General features: G+C 36.5%; 2 protein-coding genes across 3 annotated transcripts; one reads left to right on the top strand and one right to left on the bottom strand.

Annotated features, from left to right (window-relative positions):
* The first annotated feature begins 8,275 nt into the window (after positions 1–8,275).
* On the top strand, positions 8,276–12,871 carry LOC110769284 (mitochondrial import inner membrane translocase subunit PAM16 like 2). The gene is made up of 4 exons (XM_021973226.2): positions 8,276–8,434; positions 10,207–10,294; positions 12,312–12,445; positions 12,534–12,871. The coding sequence occupies exons 1-4, from the start codon at positions 8,432–8,434 to the stop codon at positions 12,663–12,665; spliced, it is 357 nt and encodes a 118-aa protein (XP_021828918.1). The 5' UTR covers positions 8,276–8,431; the 3' UTR covers positions 12,666–12,871.
* An 823-nt stretch (positions 12,872–13,694) lies between these two features.
* On the bottom strand, positions 13,695–15,863 carry LOC110769285 (uncharacterized). 2 transcript variants are annotated; one of them, XM_021973228.2, is made up of 3 exons: positions 15,581–15,863; positions 14,916–15,303; positions 13,695–14,140 (listed from the first exon to the last, which is right to left on the bottom strand). In XM_021973228.2, the coding sequence occupies exons 2-3, from the start codon at positions 15,270–15,272 to the stop codon at positions 14,111–14,113; spliced, it is 387 nt and encodes a 128-aa protein (XP_021828920.1). In that variant the 5' UTR covers positions 15,273–15,303; positions 15,581–15,863; the 3' UTR covers positions 13,695–14,110. The 2 variants fall into 2 exon arrangements, with proteins under 2 accessions (XP_021828920.1, XP_021828919.1); XM_021973227.2 differs by having other exon boundaries at positions 14,916–15,289; positions 15,581–15,859.
* Between the last annotated feature and the right edge of the window lie 5,191 nt (positions 15,864–21,054).

Here is a 21,054-nt window from a genome sequence, read left to right on the forward strand (position 1 = left end):
GCTGGGACTTAAACCCAGTTCTCTTGCTTGTTGGGCAATTGTCCTTTTCTGTTGGACTACAAACACAACTTGTCCATTAACGTCATTAACTTAAAAACTTGAAATTGTCTAGAAAAACATGAAAATGAAAAATAAAAATAAAACAAGTAGGGAAAAGAAATAGAACCAAACTATGTTGCCAATCCCCGGCAACGGCGCCAAAAACTTGTTGTGTGGATACAGCTGCACCAAAATGGATTAAGCTGCATCCTCAACTTGTGATATTCGCAAGTGCACGAACCGTTGGTAGTTTAGCGTATGTAAGTGCGAGGTCGATCCCACGAGGATTGGTGATTGAATGATTCAATTCATTTTCCCTACACAAAACAGAAATGAAAAAGAAGGGAAATAAATAAAACAAGAAAGAAAGAAAATAACTAACTCAAGTAGATAAGTTCCCAAGTTCAATTAGATTAACGGATTGATTCTAGCTAAAGTATGATTAAGCCATGGTGTTTGGTCATAACCTTGTGTTCCTAATTCCCTAATTTGATCATTTGTTGTCTAACCTAAAATTAAGCATTAGGAACCCATTAAGCATAGAAGAACAATTTAAACAACCAAGCATGTATCTAATCCCTGTTGTCGAATGTCCATACATACTCTTCCTATTCATAGTTCAATTCGAATTAAAGCATGGTGTATACTCTTAATTCAAACCAAGATAGCTAACATGCAAGCCTAAATGGTGATCAATCATTCAAACTAGCATATTAACTTATAAGCATAATGAATAAGAACATGAACCATAATTGAAACTTGGAAACTAATCAAACTTGAAACTAAAGAAAAGAATTTACATAACAATGAAAATTAAAGTAGAACTTGGAAAGACTTAAAGGAAAATTTCAGCACAAAGATCTCATTATAACAATTGAAAACTAGAAAGAGAAACTAAGAGAATTTGAGGGAGAGAAGGGAAGGGAGCTCTAGAGAAGTGTTTGAGAGCTCCCCCCCTTGGGGTGTGTTTACAAGCTTAGAGAACTTCCCTATTTATAGGCCTAGGGGAAGTGAAAATCTGAATTCAATATGGCTAATGCATACAACACTTGTTTTATAAAATCTGAAATGGTTGATGCACTTGTATTAGAAAATCTAAATTGGGTGATGCACTTGTATTAGAAAATCTTGAATTGGTTGATGCACTTCACCAATAGATCCCACCAGCAGCCCTAGCTCATCTTCATGTCACCATGACCAAGCTTCCAACCAGAAATGATAGCTCATACCTAGCTCACCATGACCAAGCATCCAACCAGCACATGCTGAGGTCAGCATGACCAGCAACTTCAAGGGCTTACAACTTGGGCTTCCCTTAAGCAAATTAAGACTTTAAGCACTCAAACTTGAAGTTCAGAATGTCTTCTTTCCAGCCATATATCATTTGGGCCAATCCAAGGTCGGAGGAGGAAGTTAAGGCCAAAACAAATTGCTAACTCATTTTCCGCGCTGATAAGATCCATCCTGAGCATGGTTCTGTGTTTGCTAGGTAACAGACTCCACAATTATCCAATGGGGCTGAATTTTGGATATGTTATAGTACACACCCATTGGAACAACTTTCATGAAGAATGTTGCCTCATCCGAGCTATGTAGGTTGCTGAAACAAGGCTTGACATATGACCTACGAAACTGGACTGGCAGGGGGCTGTAGCCAAAATGAGTTTGTCTTTAAGCTCTTCTTCCCTTTATCCAAATCAGGCTTTAACATGCATGGATTGCATCATTTCCTATCCAAAGCCATCATTGTTCCCTAAAGCTGAAAGATAAACACAAAAAGGATTAAAAGTACAAGTTTAACTCAAAAACATAACCAAATCATAAGCTAGAAGGGTACAAAATGATATACAATTATGAACCGATCATCTACCAGACAGGGTATTATCTAGCTGACGGCATCTACCCGAGGTGGACCACATTTGTCGAATCCATTCCGAATCCCCGATCCCAGAAGCAAAAATTATTTGCTACCTATCAAGAAAAATACAGGAAAGATGTCGAAAGGTGTTTTGGCATCCTTCAAGCTCGGTGGTTGATTATTCAAGGTGCAGCCCGTATGTTTGATGAGGAGGTCCTCAGAAGCATTATGATGACTTGCATCATCCTCCATAATATGATTGTGGAGGATGAGTATGATTATGAAGCTGAAGAGGTCTACGAATCGGATCCCATGAACACGGCCTTGACACGAATTTATGAAAGGCCCATGGGGCCAAGTGGAGAACCGTTTGAACCGGAGCCGTTGGTTAGGGATGGTCGTTTCATGACCCGTATGATAGATCGATATACAGAGATGCAATCTTCGTATATTCATGAAAGGCATCAACGTGACTTGATGGCGCATCTTTGGGCGGTGATAGGCAATGAAGATGAATGATGGAGCATAGATGCTTTGGTTATGTTTTATTTAGTTATGGTTTGGTTGTGTTGTTTTTTATTTATTACGGTTTGGTTGTGGTTTATTATTTATTATGGTTTGGTTGTGGTTTGTTATTATTATTGTGGTTTGTAGTTTTTTTTTATTTCAATTATGTTTTGTTTGATGTATGGAATATGTTGAATAAAAAGGTCTTTTATTGAATGCTTTGTTTATTAAATAAAGAAATCCAATACAAGTCATTAAGAATTACTACTACTAAAATAAAAAAACATGAATTACAACAACTTTAATAGAAAACATGAAAAATACAAATACATAAAAGGTATGCCAACTAATTTAATGATTTTCATCATTTAACCAATCCGTGTTGCTAGGCCCATCATCTTGGAAAAGTCTTTTTCTTCTCATAACATCCCTGCGTTCTAGCTTCCAAAATTGTTTTGTTTCAGGGGACATATGGCTTGTATCCATCGCCATGGTTTCCCGATCCGTCTTCTCCGTATCTTTTTTGAGCAAATACTCCCTTTCTCGTGAAAACTCGGCTTGAATTGCCATCTCGTTATCTTGGCGTTTCTGCTCCAGTTCAATTCTTATGGCATTTTGCCTTGCAATTTCCTCCAAAAACTTTGAATTGCTATTACTTGAATTACCCGCTTTTTTTGCCTTTGCAGCCTTTCGGCCAATGGGCCTCGGCTCCTTTTCGATGGGTGAGTCTTCACTCATAGGGGAATCGAGAGGTGACTCTGATGTCATTGAATCACGGAGTGGCGTCTCGTTTAACACAACGGCGGGACCCTTGGGAATAATTATGAAGCGTTTGCAATATTTCACCACCTCCCAACATTCATGATGGTTGAAACTTTTTTTGCCACCCCCGGTTGCACCGAACCACATATGTGCTTGAATGATCTATTTAACAAAAAAAAATGGAAATGCAAGAAATATTTAAAATATATTGGATATGCAAGTAACCAAAAAAAAAACAAATGGAAATGCAATTAACCTTACAAATAAATTGGAAGTGCAAGAAATATTAAGAAACAATTGGAAATGCAAGAAATATTAACAACATATTAAAAATGCAAGAAATATTAACAACATATTGAAAATGCAAGAAATATTAACAAAATATTTAAAATGCAAGAAATATGAACAAAATATTTAATTTGCAAGAAATATTAACAAAATATTGAAAATGCAATAAATATTAACAAAATATATAAATTAGGACATTAAACTTAATGAAACGAAAATTACAAAATACTTACCTCGTTAGTACGATTTTCCCCGCTTCTACAGTTTTCCATCGCTTTTGACAACGCATCTCTCCATTTTCCCAACTCTTTATTCAGAATTTTCTACCTACTAGATAATGTCATTTCCGTATGAGTCGACCCCGGAATTTTTTCACAAAATTCGGCATGAATTTTTTTCCACATATGAAAAAATTTCATCTCATTGCCTGTCACGGGACAATGACAAACTTGGAGCCAAGCCTCACACAAGGAAACATCTTCCATGGTGCTCCACGCCCCTCCGGTTTCGATAGAAGAAGCCATAAAAATAAGAAAAAAAAAATACAAGGTGAAAGAGAGGAAAATGTTGAATAAAGAGTGAATAATAGTAGAAGTAGAATAAAATGTATAAGGATTGGTGTTGAAAGTGAAGGGTATTGATAGGTATTTATAGAAAAAAAAAATCAGAATTTTTTAGTATTTTTTTTCATAATTTTATTGCCAAAAAAATGCCAGCCGTTGGATTGGAGGAGAGAAGCAGATTGGAGCGCCCAGGTTACGACACCTGTCTTCTAGCCGTCGGTGCTCGCGTAGGGCTGACGTCAGCACGACGTTAGCACAAGCTAATTCAAATTTTTTTACCGTTGGCGCGTGCATTGCACGCACCAACGTTAAAAAAAATTGATTCCGCTCGCTGACGTCAGCGCTTACGTCACCCAACCCGCGAGTTGGAACTCAGGCTAAACTGGCCTTCGGGCCAGCCCGAGTTGGTGGGACCCCCAGGTTGCCCGGGCTTGGGCTGACCGCTGGAGCTTCATTTTTTTTCCACTCCCCCCCCAGCCTTGGGCTCAGCCCCTCGCTGGACATGCTCTAATGAGTGTATCTCTCCCTCTTGCTTAGCTACTTCATAGCGGTTACAAGCATAGAAACCACCTGTCCTCGCACCATGATCTGACCATGCACCAAGGCATAGCGTGCATGATACATATAATTCATTTAGAACAAGATGTACCAAAGTTAACTATATAAGAGCAAAAGCAATAGAAAAGTTCCCTCAAACAATATTCATTTTCGTCATTAATCAGATCTGTTTTCAAACTACTATCAATTTCCATGAAAGAAAAAAATATGCAAGCAAGAAGCATACAATTCAAATTTGCTAGGTGGTGTGCATGTCATGTGTATGCACCGTTGGTTTTTTTCAATAGGTCGCTTACACTTTGAACATGGCTTCGAATTGGCTACTATCCTGAGTGTCATAACCAAAAGTTAGGACAGCAGAAGACGATATATGAAGTACCATCGCTAATAGATGCTCTAATGTAGCCTACCACAAGAACAAAATAATTATATCCGGAAAACCATAAAGCATGGCAATGGAAAGAAAGATAAAACATCTAGCAACAGATCATAGAAAGAAACATATTAGCATGGGATTAAAATACTATGGATGTTCAGAAAATGGTGGAAAGAATGGCGAAAAAGTAGTTGTAAAAAATAGTTTGTTTATACAAAATGATCGGTGTTACATTCTGTGGAGGGGGGGGGGGGGGGCGGAGGGGGGGGGGATCAAGGGAAATTAGCTTTAAACGTTAAAGAGACTTGCAATTCCAAGCTCTTACATTCTTCATATTCAAAACAAGAGCTTAAGATGCAAGTTTCTTGTATCTCAGTCAGAAACTAGGTGAAAAACAACCCATTTACTTTGGCAATAAATAAATAAAGTAGGACATTTTGGCAGAAATTAAAGAATTGTATTATAATCTTTTGGTGTAAACAATCTTGGACATACAAAATGAATACTGATCAGCCAGTTAGTCACTTGACTGTTCACCAACTCCAAAAAATCAGAATTTACAAAACTAACTACATGTGTACATAAGTGGGAAGAATAGGACTATGAATGAGACGAGAACCATAGACATGAGTGTTGGTGGAACAATAGAAAATATGAATTTGAAGATGATAATAATTCTCAACAAAATTGTAATAACCAAATACAATAACAAATTTACATGAAATTAATGTAAATCAACAAACACAAGTAGAAATACTAACAACTTTAGTGATTGAGGCTTGCAAGAATTGCAATGTCCTAAAGACAAATTTCGCCCCTGCCCTTGTGCTTGCAGTTCTATAGGCGTCCATCTCCCAGGATTCAACAATCAATAATCCTAAATTGAAGCACTTCAATTTAAAACTCTGGCGAACCAATTATATATTTGTACTCTCAAGACACTTAGGAAGGAAACTTGAAGACTGATACTCTAACATAGCACGAGTGGGGAAAACTCCTTATTTGTGAAGAAGAAGGTAATGGGTTTATATAGAACCCATCAGGTATCCATCAATAGACACAACTTTTGATAGCAAAAGATGCTTCTATATTTGATAACCGCATTCAACAAAGCAATTGCTTTTGAATGCTAACAAATAATATCAATTGCATTTGAAATAATGCAATTGTTCGAGCAAAACTGACTCTTGTATCTTTTCACTCAACCATAAATTTAAATATTATAATATTTAATTAATATTATAATTATTAAATTTACAACAACGAGGTGCTGCAACAGGAAAGCAAGGGCGACGGAGGATCATAGGAGCAACAACCACACAGTGGCAGTCAACAAGTTGTCCGAACCAGCTTGATGAGCTTCACCAGAACGCTCAACATCAAGAAACTTGGCTACCCTTGCCAATCCAATTTCACCGCCAAAGAATCCTTGGCAGTAGCGAGCCATGAATTTCACATCATAAATGGTGCCAAAAACTACACCAAGAGCCTTAGCAAACATCTCCACTGAACCTGGCAGAGGCTTTTGGGTCAAGAGAGAAAAGTTTCAGTCATTGCCCCCTTAAGGGTTGGTGGCTTCCATCCCTCCCTTCCTTAACCTCCTAGACCTTCCATCCCATCTCACCTCTGCTCCTCGCCCATGCCCCCCAACCCTTTCTTCATGGTTGAGTTTGATTGTTGCGTGGCTGTCTTGGTGATGACATGGTGGTAGATAGGGGTGGGCACTCAAACCGGCGAACCTGAAATCCGAGCCGAATCAAACCGGAAAAAAATCGAGTTGACCAAAAAGTCAACAACCGGTCAAAATCGAACTGGATCGGTTTGGACCGGTTTTGGATCCGATTTCATGTCTTCAAAAATCGGACCGGGCCAAACCGAACCGGTCAAATAAAAAAAAATATAATTTCAATATTTATTTATATTTAATGCTATATTTTTAATCTAATAATTAATATTTATTCAAGTTCAATTTCAAAATATCTCTCTTTTCTAACTTTAATATTTATTTTTATATGAAATTGAATACTTTGTTAATTTTCAAGTAAAAATAAATAAATTTTCAGTTGAAAATTGTATTAAAAAATAAGTTTTATAATCTAGTTCAACTCGAACCGAATCGAAACTGATTCAACCCAAACCAGACAGTTTTTGAAATTTTTTAATTAAAATCGAACCGATCCAAACCGGATGAATAGTATTTGATCGGTTCTAATTTGAGGCAAAAATCGGTCCAACCTGAACCGTGCCCACCCCTAGTGGTAGATCGACTTTTATTTACTTGTTGTGTGTTGCAATTTTTTATGTGTACTAAATGCATCAACTCATTTTTAGTTTGTTGCGTATTTGTTTTCTCTACTTGTAGGTTTACTTGTGAGAGTTTAAACGTTGTAGTTGCAGTTGTAGTTTTGGGTGCTGAGACTTTTGGCTTATGACTTTCATGTTTGAATTTACTTGGCATGTGTGGCTATGAGGGGAGGTACACATTGTGCGATTGTTGTTAATTAGGGTTTAGGGCAGACTCCTCCATATTTGGATTAACCATTTGTTGTTATTGTGCTTATGTATTTGTATTAACCCTATGTCATTATTTGTATTTGTATTGGCCCTTGTGTCTGACGGCCTTTAGGCCTAAATTATAAATACAATCTATCACATTTCTCTCAAAAATAAAAATAAAAATAAAAAACTAGATGAGGAAAGGTTATAATTCCAATGGTAAATAGCATTTACTCATGCGAGAGGTCATGTATTCAATTTCTACCACTTGTATAAAAAGATTTTTAAAAAATCATCTCAAAATTTTATGTGTGCATTATTTTATATATATAAATAGCAAGACTATTCAGATTTCGTGAAGAGAACACATTTCCCTTATCACCTCAAAATCACCTCATATACTTAACAAGACTTTAACACTGTTAATTATAAACAAATAATTAAGTAAAAACCTCTCTCTTCTTTTAAGTAGGAGCAGTAGGGAGCCGTTTTTATTGAAAATATTTTTGCTCACCACTTTAACTGAACATGTACCTTTATCATCCTTCTCAACACTTGACACGTGTCTATGAGCATAATCATAATTAACTTTGTATTTGTGGAACCGTGGTTATTCCTACGGGCACGTGTCAAGTGTTAAGAAGAGTGGTGGTGAGACACCCTGTGTTAAAGTAGTGAGCAAAAACACTCTCGTTTTTATCTGATATAATAATTTTTATTTTTATAAGTCTTAACAGTGTTAAGGCTCTGTTAAGTAAAGGTGCACGTGTCAAAATGGTAGATAGGAGACAGAGAGGGCAAAGTATATTTGGCTACAGGAGATCCGAAGCCTCGCGAAGTTTTTCGCTTCCTATGCGCAAAACCCATCAACCAAACATCAATAAAACAACATATGCGAAATTCTGAAGAACAAGAAGAAATTGGAAACCCTAATTTGTACGGAAAAGAAGACAGATAGAGTGATCGATTTGATACTATTCAGCTATGGTATGCTCCATTTCCTCTTCTCTTCTTTGTTATTTCGCGGTTCTCGCCTGGAAATGCAAACTTGTTGTGAGACTTGTCAAATTTTTGATATGGTTATACGTTAATTCAAACATGAAGTTAGGCCACTAACAATTCAAGATTGTCTACGGTGTTTTGGGACGATATTTCATGTGTGCAAATATGTTGATGTTTTTTCTTCCTGTAAAGGTAGAGCATTGAGGTGCTTGATATGCTTATTGTAGATGTTAAATCGACAAAAATTTATCTTTTAATGTAAAGGAGAGTATATTTGTTTCCCAATTTAATTTTAATACTGGCTGGTTGATGGCTGGGTTGAATTCAAACTGAGTTCTATCCGAACATTAAGGTTTAATAATAATCCAAAAATTTGTCTACTTTTTATTTCTAGGACATCTTGAATTGTTAGTGGCCTAACTTCTTTTGCAATGGTAGAATAATAAACAGCATTTTGACTCTCTCTTTAGACCCCTTGGGAAAATTTCCAGAATCAACATATATGCCCATCCAGCCAAATGCAGTGTCTAGATGGGGAATTGTTTGTCTGAATGGAGTTTATGTATTTAGAATGTCATGATTCATTCTTAAGATCATTAATCAGGTTACCAGTCTGAGATGTATGGTTCAAGGTCAATTATAGAGAAAAAACAATAGAAATGTGGTAAAAGGTTGTTGGTTTGTGATCTGCCCATAAAATGGGGCGTTTTAAAATAAATGGTTTTCATGATTGTATAACAGGCGTTTTAAAATAAATGGGTAAAAATTTATGAGTGTAAAGTATCAATACTGAAGTCCATTAGTGATTCAAAGTTCTGACCAGTTCTCTCTTTTGAAGTATTTGGTTGTGATATATTTTTTATTTTCTTTGAAGTCCTACCCAAATTGTGCCTTTCTTTGTTTGTTGAGAAACATTTTGTTTTTGGAGGACGGGTTGGGGGGAAAGCCAAAAGCCTTGTGGAGTTGTGTGATGGCTACCGTGTGGGTAGTGTGGATGGAATGAGATAAATGGATTTTCGAAAATAATAGGGTGGAAGTTAAAGGGCTCTGGGGTAGAATTAGCTTTTCTGCTTCTTGGTGTGCTTAGCTGAACTTTTGGGATATAAAATTTGTACTCATTGATGCAGTTTGGAATTTGGAAGCCACCTGCCTCTTAGACTCTCTTTTATTTTGGCTTGGCATTTTGGGATTGCACCTCAGGTTTATTTGGTCACTGTGTGCTGTTTTGGTTACACACCTGGTTTGCTTTCCAGTGGAAAGCTTGTTCGCTATGGCATGTTTTATAGATATACAGAAGATTAGTAAAATCTGTGATGCTCATTAAAGAAACAAAATTATTATTTTTTGGTAGCATTGACCATTTTTGTTGTTTTACTTGATGCACTGTCTAGAATAAATAGTTTCATAGATGAGCATGGTTAAGGTGAAAATGTCACTGGTTGATTTTGAACTTCCTTTTTCCTCCGAGAAGCATTTTTGTTGAGTGTTTAGTGACATGATGATAGGAATAGATGGAACAAGGTCAGAGAGTTCACTATCACAAATTGATTTCATTTCATTGTGTTCATCAAGTTTAGTGCGTGCATGCTTGCATGAACATGTGTGTGTGTGTGTGTGTGTGTGTGTGTGAGAGAGAGAGAGAGAGAGAGAGAGAGAGTCAATGCTGGAAGCATTGATTTTAAAATGACATTAATTTCTCTTGACTTCATGTTCATTAGATTGTCTTCTTTATGTCATTTGCTCATGCATTTGTGCAGGCTGCAAAGATTCTTGCTAACTTAATTGTGATGGGTTCTAGTATAGTGGCAAGGGCTCTAGTTCAAGCATATCGTCAGGCGCTTCAAAGTAAGTTTTCTTTGGTCATGGTAACTCAATGTGTGGCTTGTAATTCTAGCATAGTTTTTTGGGTTAATGACCGAAATGGTCCCCCAACTATTGCTCCAGTATCATTTTGGTCCACCAACTAAAATTTTCATTTGAACCGTCCTTAAACTCTTTATTTTGTATCAAATTGGTCCTACCGTCAAAGTCTGTCAATTTTGTTGTTAAATTGAGGGGTAAAACTGTCCATATAATCCCTCACCTCATCACCACAAAACCACCCAACTCCCTGCCTTCTTCTGGTTCTTCGCACAACAGATCAAATCAAACTAAGAAAATCAACATCCAAGAAATAAAATCAGAAAACCAAACCAAGTAATCAATCAAAAGAATCACATCAAAAACCAACCCACCACCAAACCAAATCATTCCCAACCATTCTTCAGCCACCCAACTTCCTCTACACACCCAACATCAGTTTCACCGCGGCCCCCACCCCTAGTTCAACCGCAACATCCTTCCAACCACCATCGAAGCCACCCCCATCACCCCAAATCCACCCAAGATTTATCTCCCCATCCAAACCCCCACTGTGATAACTAATCAAAATCAATCAAAAAATTGAAAAACAAACCCAAATCTCAAAGAGAGAGATGGAGAGATTGATGGGTATGTGGATTGGATATTTGGGAGATGTGTGTTAATTCAAAGGTGTGGGTAGTTTGGCCATATGGGTTTGGATCTGGTATCAGATGATGTAAGTTGTTATGGAGTGGGGGCTGTGGCTGGTGAGTGGACTACAGTAGGTGGCTGGTGAGATTCAATTTTTTAAATTTTCTAAGTTTTATAATAGTTTCCTTTAATTTTTAATTATTTATTAATATTTTAATTCATATGGACAGTTTTACCCTTCAATTTAACTGCAAAATTGACAGACTTTAACGGTATGACCAATTTGATACAAAATAAAGAGTTTAAGGACGGTTCAAATGAAAATTTTAGTTGGTGGACCAAAATGATACTGGAGCAATAGTTGGGGGACCATTTCGGTCATTAACCCATAATTTTTTCTTTTTTGCAACATTATGTAGCTGATTTGGTAATCATGCTTTTATACTGATTCGGTAAGTTACTGTTGACTGTTGTGGCTCATGTAGTTATGTTTGTTTAAGGTTCTAGCTCATCTAACAGAATGGTCCCAAAATAGAACAAATTAAAATAGTACTAGTTTCAGTTATCTATTGAATTTTGAAAAAATTTAGTATATATTCGTCTGGTAGTCCTATCCCACAGGTAAATCAAGAGGTTTCTGTTCTATCAGGAAATTAAAATTGCCAAATGGTCTAAACTTTCTTGAATTGGGCTGGCCTATTTTATCTAGTTTTGACAATGCGAAAGCTATTTTTTGCATTTGTTTATATTATTATGATCTCTTTCCGATTCTTTGTTTTAGTTGAGCATGACATGATGATAGAGGAGGAAGGTGAAATGGGTTGTTAATGCTGTGAGAAAAAATATGTGGTGGCCTATAATAATGGATTCAAATGGAGATTTTGTATTTCTGATTACAAACTCTGATTCAGATATGCTTTAATAAGTTCACTATCTGTTGGTCACAAAGTTGCCTGTGATGTTGGGGAGAAATAGAGGCCAAACTGTTTTGCAAGGATTTGCTGGAACTTCAGAAAATTCATTGTTTAAGATTTGACCTCCATCCTTAAGGAGAAATAAGGTGCAGCTCAAATAACCACATAGCCAAGGAAATTGTTCCTGTACAGATTACAGGTCAATGTTGGAAAAAAAAAATATATATATATATATTCAAACGGTGCATTTAGGTACTATTGGTCCCCTTCTGCCCTTTGCTGTCGTGACCTAGTATAGATGTATGCACATATTTAAGTACTCGAACATAATCTCAGGAGACTATTTATTTGGCAGAGCTTAGATCTAATTTGTTTTTCTTTTCCTTGCCCCTGCTAAATTTCATACCAACTTTAGATGTACTGGCCCTTATTTAATTATCTGTGGTATCTTGTAGATGCCTCAAAATCGGGTGTGGCTCAAGAAACATTACAGAATGCTGTTCGTAGAAGCAGCAAGGTCATGACAGAGCAAGAAGCTAGGCAGATTCTTAATGTCTCAGAGACAACCACTTGGGAGGAAGTTATGAAGGTAAATACTTTCCACATTTATATCTTGTTTACCGTCTCATATATGCATTTTGAACGGGTTCTAAAAATTCTTTCTTAAACCTGTGCAGAGATACGACACTTTATTCGAAAATAATGCCAAGAACGGGACCTTTTACCTTCAGTCAAAAGTTCACAGGGCCAAGGAATGCTTAGAGGCTGCATATCGAGACAAAGGTCAGGGTACGGGTACCCCTAGCTGAGAGTATGGTTGTAATTCCTCCAATTTTTTCCCCTTTTCATTTATTGTATAATTAGTGTTCAGGCCTAATGGCCCGAAAGATTGAAACTGTATACACATGTTCGTTTATCTCACCCCCCTTGAAATGCCAGAGTTTGTTGAAGTTGTTGTGTTCACATCTCATGTTTGATCAATAATAATAATAGTAGTTGGGTTGGGATTTGCAAAGTGGTCTTAGACGGAGGGCTGGCTGAGGCCATCAAGCTTTTTTGTTTCGTGCTTTGGCCAAGCTAAGCTGTCTAAAAGGACAGAAATTATACTCTCTCCCAATCCAACTGTGTGTTTTGTTCCTTTTTTGTACAATAGACAAGCATCTGTTGGCCTACTTTGATTGACAAGTCACAAGTTTGATCAGTTGTGCTCTATGATTATGCTTTAGCACCATTACTTGTGTTGCTATTTAGATCCCTTTATTTATTTAGTACCCTCTCATTTTTTGTCTTTGTAAATTTACCGTTCGCTTTACTGTTGCGATAAAATTGAGAAACAAAAACGGAATATGAAAAATTATGGGGCCGTTAGGTACCATTTTCAGTCGTCATTTCCCCGTTTTCTAAAATCAGAAACAATGAAAATATTCTTTCGGTGAGTTATTTTGAAAAACACAGAAAATCAATTTCATAAAATTGATTCATAATTGTGCCTTGAGTTTGAAAACGTCAAAATGTTGTTTCTGTGTTTTCAAGAATGGGGGATTCACTATCACTAATCCAAAAAGGGTCAAAATTGGGGGCTGGGATGTCATGCTACGGTTTTTTAAGTTTAGTACCCAAAGTTCCAAAAAAGGGTCAAAATATAACGGGAAATTTTGAAATTTACTATATCTTTGAAGTTCAATGAAGCAACTTACACTAAAAACTAAAATTCAAATTCCTCATGTTAAAAAACTTCCATTCCAAATGAATTTCAAGATTAAAAATAAAAATCTCATGTTAAACTAACAACTACGTTTGTTGTGACTAAACATATATTTGATAAAAATTGAAACAAATAAAGGAGAAAAATGAGGACTTGAGACTAGCTTTATCAATTATCGAGTATGATTACAAAAATAATATAGAGACACTTAGCCGTCCATCTATTCAAATTACTTGCCCCAATTTTACTTGCTCTCTCACATGCAGGCGAGAACAATGTTATAATGGCTGTAAGCTCCAACAAAAGTGTCAAAAAAACGAAGAAGAAAACATGGCTCCTAGCATCCACAATTCCTACTCCGAGGATTCAACATCAGCTAAATATATCAAATGCTTCTACAATGAAGCAAACCTGCAACAAGACGGAATTGTCTAAATTTTGCAACTCCAATACAGCATTCTCTTTTCCCAATGAAACGCCGAACTGAAATCTAGCAGACTTGACTATACAAGCGCTCCCCAGTAATCTGTTTGATCAAATGAGAACAGGTTACTGCTTTTTCTCTTCTGCTTTCCTCGGCTGAAAGAACAACGCATGGCACCGTGAGAGAAACAATAGATAACAAAAAAATCCTTCTAGGGCTTAAGCAGAAAGAGCATTTAGTAATAAGATAGTGGTATTCAATCAATCCCCCTATCTAAAAGCAATGCAAAAGGCTACAGAATCGTCTTTCAATAGCCACAGAAGCACACAGACACATACAAAACACAAGAAACATAACAAGCAAGAGGATTCTGATATGATTCGATATGGCTTTTGATATGAACAGGTGAGGCAACTACTAAAATTCGATATGATTCTTTTTAGTTAACAAATCCCAATATCCCCATTTCCCAACTTCTTGCTTCATCTTAAAAATATTTGCAGGCTAAAATATTCAGTAATCGTAATGGTATTTGGTGCATAAGACGCTTATAAAACCAATTGCAAAATATGAAAATTGTGACAGTTTTATCTGTATAATAAACTTTACCTCAAAAAGGAGAAAGAAAAAAGAGTGAATTGGGATTTGGGAGGAATAAAAAATGATAGCAAAGGGATAATTGTGCACATAGCAAGCACAGCAATAGCAACAATGGTAATTACACCAATAATAAAAAGTTTCAACAGTCCAATGATTCAAAGCATGTAGTTACTATCAAGTCAACAAGAAACAGTGCTAGTATGTACTGAACCAACCACCTTTTCATTCATTGCATGTTTAGATGTTCGACGGAGTGCCACACTGACAGTTCACCCAAAAGAAACCAGCAAAAGCAAAAAACGATCAGAGAAATGTAAAACCTTTACGCACCTTGGTACCAGGGGCCGGTTGGTGGAGCTCCTCGGCGGGGATAACAACAGGCCAAGGCTCACCAGCGTCTCGGAACATCTGCTCAGTCTCGAGGCTCTGACCCTTTTCAAGAATCATGTTCCTGATGTCCTGGGCGGGAGTGGCGGTGGCGTCGAACACCTCCTCAACTCCATTGACGAAGGTGACGGTGATCTTGGGCGGCTCATCATCGGTTCGGCGCTTGACTTGGACAGCGCAGGAGGGGTTGGACTCCTTGGCCTTGCGGGCATTGCACTGTGCCAAGAACTCCAGACACGAGGCCGTACGTGGGTCCAAGGCATTGAATTCAATCCTCACCCTTGACAGGAACTTCAGCATTGTGTTTGTTTCTTACACTGATAGAGAGACTCTAACTCAGCATTCCATGGATATACAAACAGATTGCGCCACTTAGAAAATATATAAACAGATTCAATGAACATACAATTTGAAGCCTATGCGGTTCAGAAAACAGATTCAGTGGATACACAAACAGAGCAATGCAATTGGAATTCAATCATATTACAAATATAACCCAGAAAATCCACAGAAGCACAGAATATAGTCATCACATGAAATTCCCGAACAAAAGTCATGAAATAAAACCCAAACAGAACTGAAAACTGAGAACGAGTCGACGAGTTTACCTGAGAACGTGGTCGGGGGCAGCGGCGCACGAAGATTCACCTGAAGTTTCGAGACTACAGAACTGAAAACTGAGAACGAGTCGACGAGTTTACCTGAGAACGTGGTCGGGGGCAGCGGCGCACGAAGATTCACCTGAAGTTTCGAGACTGGCCATGCGGGTTAGTCTAGTATTTACTAATTAATACCCGTCGGAGGTGAAATCGTTACTAGATAAAGAGTGGTGAACAGAAAAGGTTTTATCCATCTCCTTTTCACTTTCGGGATTACTTACTTACTGGTGCCCGAAAATATGAATTTCATGACATATTTACTTATCAAGAATAGAAAAGGGGAATCAGATAAATAACTCTCTCTAGTTAATTTCAATTCTGATTTTGAGGGTATTTAATTACGGAATTTATCGTCTAACAGAAGAAATCTGAAAATCAAAATTATTCTAATACTCATATATTAGTAAACACACGAAAAGTTGAAATTAGAATCATTCCAATATACATTACTATATTATATGTCATCGATATTTTGGTATTAGATGCATCGGCATTCAACAAATTCGATCGTGATATAACCATGTCTTTTCAACTTTCAAAATTTGATTAGAATAACTATTTTCTCCTAGGATCCGGATCCTCTGCTCTGATTTTCTCTGCCATGATCTGCTATACTTTTGTTCTCCATACGCCACATCATTAAAATTTAATCTAACGGATTTAAAAGTTGACACATCAAAAACTCAATTTACTCCTAATTAAAAAAGAATAAAAAAACCCTAACACCCAACTAACTGTAGTTAACGTCCTCCTCTTTTTTCTTTTTTTTTTCTCCTTCTTGCTTCAGGTTCTGTGCTCCTCTCCTTCTTGCTTCAGGTTTTGTCCTCTTCTCTTTATTCAATAGTTAACATCCAAAGCTCTTTTTTTTTCTTCTTCTTCTTTGTTCTGTCCTCCTCTCTTTTTTTTTTCTCCCATACATATTAATTAGGAAGAAAAGGATAGAATTCTTGTCCCGAGGACCCAATACATATTAAAGCTAGATTCGATACACTTACACGGGGGTGAAAAAAACAATTAAGAAAAATGTATTAACCAATAACCTCATGCTGGGTTCGGGGGTGAAAAAAAATAGAAGGGATGAGGGGTCTGTTGGGTGGGGGATTGGCCTGGGAGTGGGGGGTGGTTGTCATGGGGGAATGGGTGGAGAAGAAAACGGCAGGTGGTGGGGAGGGGTGGGTTTTGGGAGAAGAACAGAAAGTGAATAAGGAGAAGAGAAAAAAAAAAAAGCTGGAGGACAGAACGAAGCAAGAAGGAGAAAAAAGAAAAAAAAAAGAAGAAGAGGGTTTAGGACGTTAACTACAGTTAGTTGGGTGTTAGGGTTTTTTTATTCTTTTTTAATTAGGAGTAAATTGAGTTTTTGATGTGTCAACTTTTAAATCCGTTAGATTAAATTTTAATGATGTGGCGTATGGGGAACAAAAGTATAGCAGATCATGGCAGAGAAAATTAAAGCAGAGGATCCGAATCCTTTCTCCTATTACTAAAGCATACAGATAGTCATCTAAGACCATCTCAAGGCATAGTGTCCCAAACCCAAATTTTAGGACCCTAAATAGTGACATGGATGGTCCTAAATGGTTTTTTCTTCCGATCCCTAGTCCTAAAAATTTGGGACCCTAGCTTTAGTAATTGTTTAAAAAGGGTTTTACTTTGATTTTGTTTTTTTTTATTAACTTGTTTTTAGTTAATTTAAGTTTAGTCCATTGTTATTTATTTTTAAGAACATTTTAACTTACAAAACATTCATGAAAACAAGTAGAACACTTAAATGAAAATGGTTTTAGGACTGTCTTCCAAAGAAATGCTAGTGATTGAAAATTAAACCCATAGCCACTTATTGGGCCACTTGGATGACCCAAATCAAACTAAACTACTAAAATGACTTTAAAAGAACTCTAAACTTCCAACGTGGGACAAATTTCAACTCAAACAATGCTTCTAAAGCCAACAATTGTTCTTGTACAAATTACAGATAATAGTGATTAATACTCATAAATCGATGCCCCCAAAAGAATCAAATATTCTATTTGGGTGCTATTGGTTCTATATTGCTAATATGTTTTATGTCACACTTTTCTGCTCTTTCCTTCCTTACGCTCATATTTAAGTACTTGAACATAATCTCAGGAGTATCTATTTAGTAGAGTTTAAATCTTATTGGTTTTCTTTTCCTTGCCCCTGCTACAAATCATACCAACTTTAGATGCCTACACGGGCTATTACATAAATCTGCATTATTTTGTACATGCCTCAAAATCGGGTGTGGCTCAAGAAACATTACAGAATTCAGTTCATAGAAGTACTAAGGAAGCTAGGCAGATTCTTAATGTCTCAGAGAGAACCACTTGGGAGGAAATTTATCATGGTCTCATCATGTATGTATTTTGAACGGGTTCAGAAAAATCTTTCTTAAATCCAAGTCCGAGCCCTCCTCTTCACAAAGTATATTAATTTAGAGTAATTTAAACTATCGTTTGTATAACCAGTGCAGATATACAACACTTCATTCGAAAATAATGCCAAGAACGGGACCTTTTACCTCGAGTCAAAAGTTCACAGGGCCAAGGAATGAGGCTGCATATCGAGACAAATGGCCTGAAAGATTGAAAGTGTACGTGTATGTTTAAAAAAGGAGGGCTGGGATTTGCAAAATGGTCTTAAACGGATGGCTGAATTCAAGCTTTTTGTTTCGTGCGTTGGCCGAGTGAAGCCATCTCCAATAGAAAAAAAAAAGCATCTCTTGGCCTACTTTGATTGACAAGTCACAAGTTTAAAAAAGCACATGTGCCTTTGATCACTTGTGCTATATGATTATGCTTACCACCATTACAGATTTTCACTATATAAAATACATTTCTTAGTTGTGTTGCTTTTTAGACCCCCTTTATTTATTTAGTAGCATCTCTTTTTCTTTTTCTTTTTCTATGTAAATTTCATAATTTGCTTTTACCTTGAGAAAAATTTGAAGAACAAAAATAGAATATAAAACATCACTCTTTTCCCTCCCCAACTTTTTCTAAAAGTACATTTGCCTCCTGTTATAGAGACATCTTGTGCGCACCTCGGCAAAAAGCGGCAAGTGTGCTTTGGCATTATTTTATATATACAATTGATACTGGGTAAAGGGGATTCGAACACAAGATCTCTCTAAAGAGCACTTCCACCCATTTGTCATGGCAAAAGGCAAGAGCTGTTACTATTCATGTGAATAGTGGCAGAGTGGCAGCTATTGCAAAAGGTTGTGGTGTTTACACCCATTGTCATGGCAACCACTATTCACATGAGATATGAGGAGATGAATTTGTATAGAGTTTTGGTATGAGAAGTGAAGAATATGACTAAGTTTAAAAAAAATCTGAAATTTTTAGTACTTTTTTAGATTTTTTTTAGTTGCTGACGTAAGCAAACCCCGGCAACAGCCCAAGCTATTCTTGCCTTTGGGTTGGCCTAGTTTGGTGGGACCCATGATTTGCCAGGGCCGTAGAAGCCCGCTGAAACTACAAATTGGAGCTTCGGCCCCCTGTTGCGCGGGCTGGGGGCACCGCTGGAAGCGCCCTAACCACTTGAGCTACAAACCACTTTGCAATGCCTTTGGTATCTTTCAACTATGTCCGCCATTGGCTTTTATTTTTTGGAGTTTTCAACAAATTTTAATTTGTAAAGAAAAATGATGATTTTAGGGAAAATTGTAGTTTTATGACTAAAATCCTTTCTTAATTTTCATTAAAATAAGAAATATTTAAGTTTTAATGTCTTCCATTAAAAAATTGTGGAGATATATTCTATACGAAAGTTTAAGAATGTTCCTAGAAACACTTTGTTTCACCTGTCTTCCATTCAATATGTGCAAGCAAACCGCGTTAGCAATATAATAAAATTTGTGTGTTGATGATACGATGCTTCGCAATCGCAAGGGATTCTATTTTGGAAAATGGGGGACATCACAAAATAGCACTGGCATACATAAAATATGAGCTGTAATTTCACCCGGAATAATTTCATTAATTATGAGCTGTGACAGCTCTCTCTCTCTCTCTCATCATCAATTCTTAATCATTTCTTTTTATTTATTTATTTATTTATTTATACAAGCGATATTAAAGAGAATGAGAATATGTTTATATTTTCGGGTCGATGTTATTTAGGCATGTAAAGATGCTGAATAGTTGAAGCAAAGAAGAATGGGTGCTGGCTGTGTAATGGTTTCTCTTTTTTGCCACTTTTCATTTCAAGTAAACATTGTAGAATATACTAGAAAGAGGCTTTTATGCCGGTTGCTTATCAAATCAAGTTTTGAGCAGTAATTGACCAAAAAGGAAAAAAACAAAACAAAAAACATTAAAGAAAAATAACGTAGGGCGGGCATAATAACCGGTCCGCCGAAATATCCAAGAAACCAAACCGACAACTGGTGTGATTTTGTTTGATTACCAACACAATTTTTCTCCATAAATGTGTCCATCCGAACGGACATCGACTTAACTTAAAACATAATGTCTTTTTATTTATCATGAAACTCCAATAATTGTTAACAAGTGGACGATGGGAGCATTTTTGTTCACCACTTTAACCATAGGTGTACCTTCACCACCATCCTCAATGTTTGACACGTGTCCATAGGCGTGTAATCATGATTCCATAAATACAAAGCAAAAGTTAACTATGGTTATGTCTATGGACACGTGTCAAGCATTGAGGATGGTGGTGAGGGTACACCTATAGTTAAAGTGGTGAGCAAAAATGCACCCGTGGACGATAAGTGTTTATGCGAAAATTTTGATTATTTTATAATAAAAAATTGAAAAAGTTCAAAATCATAAGTAACATAGAATTCGAACCTGAGAGGTTTTTCACACACACATGTACACTACCGAAGTGACATGAGAATTCGAACCTGAGATCATCAGTATACTCCTTAAATAATAGACTAGTGATATATCATATTCTAGTTTTGAGCTATATCGGTGACATTTCAACATAAAATAGTGAAAAATTGTCAATAACATTTCAACATAAAATTGGTTGAATTGTCTAAGGACAACAAGATAGAGACATTTTAGCAGTCCAGCTATTCAAACACTCTTTCACTATTGTTTTTTGGTGAGAAAGGGGGGACCCCTCCTTCACTGTTATTACAACTCTAAATGGAAGAAAAGTATAAAATCTTCACACAAAAAAGGTTTAATCATAATTAAGAATTATTAAAAAATGGTTAATTACAATTAAGAAAAATAAAAAATAAAAGAATAAGATCATAAGAAAGAGAGGGTTGTTTTCCTTAAATCGCTGCGTGTAAGGTGCGCTGTCTTTCTCGTGATTTTGCCATTTAAATAAATTATTAATTTCATTTTTTCAAAACGAAATTTTATAGTCAAAATGGATAGAGATTAGAGAAAAATAAAATTAAAAAATAAACAAATTAA

This window comes from Prunus avium, chromosome 1, assembly GCF_965620075.1.
Source record: "Prunus avium chromosome 1, drPruAviu1.hap1.1, whole genome shotgun sequence".
Lineage (NCBI taxonomy): Eukaryota > Viridiplantae > Streptophyta > Magnoliopsida > Rosales > Rosaceae > Prunus > Prunus avium.

Excerpts from the sequence above, each read along its gene's own strand:
- LOC110769284 (XM_021973226.2), top strand. Across the intron at positions 10,295-12,311 it reads ATATCGTCAGGCGCTTCAAA|ATGCCTCAAAATCGGGTGTG; the intron begins GTAAGTTTTCTT and ends GGTATCTTGTAG. Across the intron at positions 12,446-12,533 it reads CTTGGGAGGAAGTTATGAAG|AGATACGACACTTTATTCGA; the intron begins GTAAATACTTTC and ends AAACCTGTGCAG.
- LOC110769285 (XM_021973228.2), bottom strand. The coding sequence starts at position 15,272 with ATGCTGAAGTTCCTGTCAAGGGTGAGGATTGAATTCAATGCCTTGGAC. Across the intron at positions 14,141-14,915 it reads AACCGGCCCCTGGTACCAAG|CCGAGGAAAGCAGAAGAGAA; the intron begins GTGCGTAAAGGT and ends TTGTTCTTTCAG.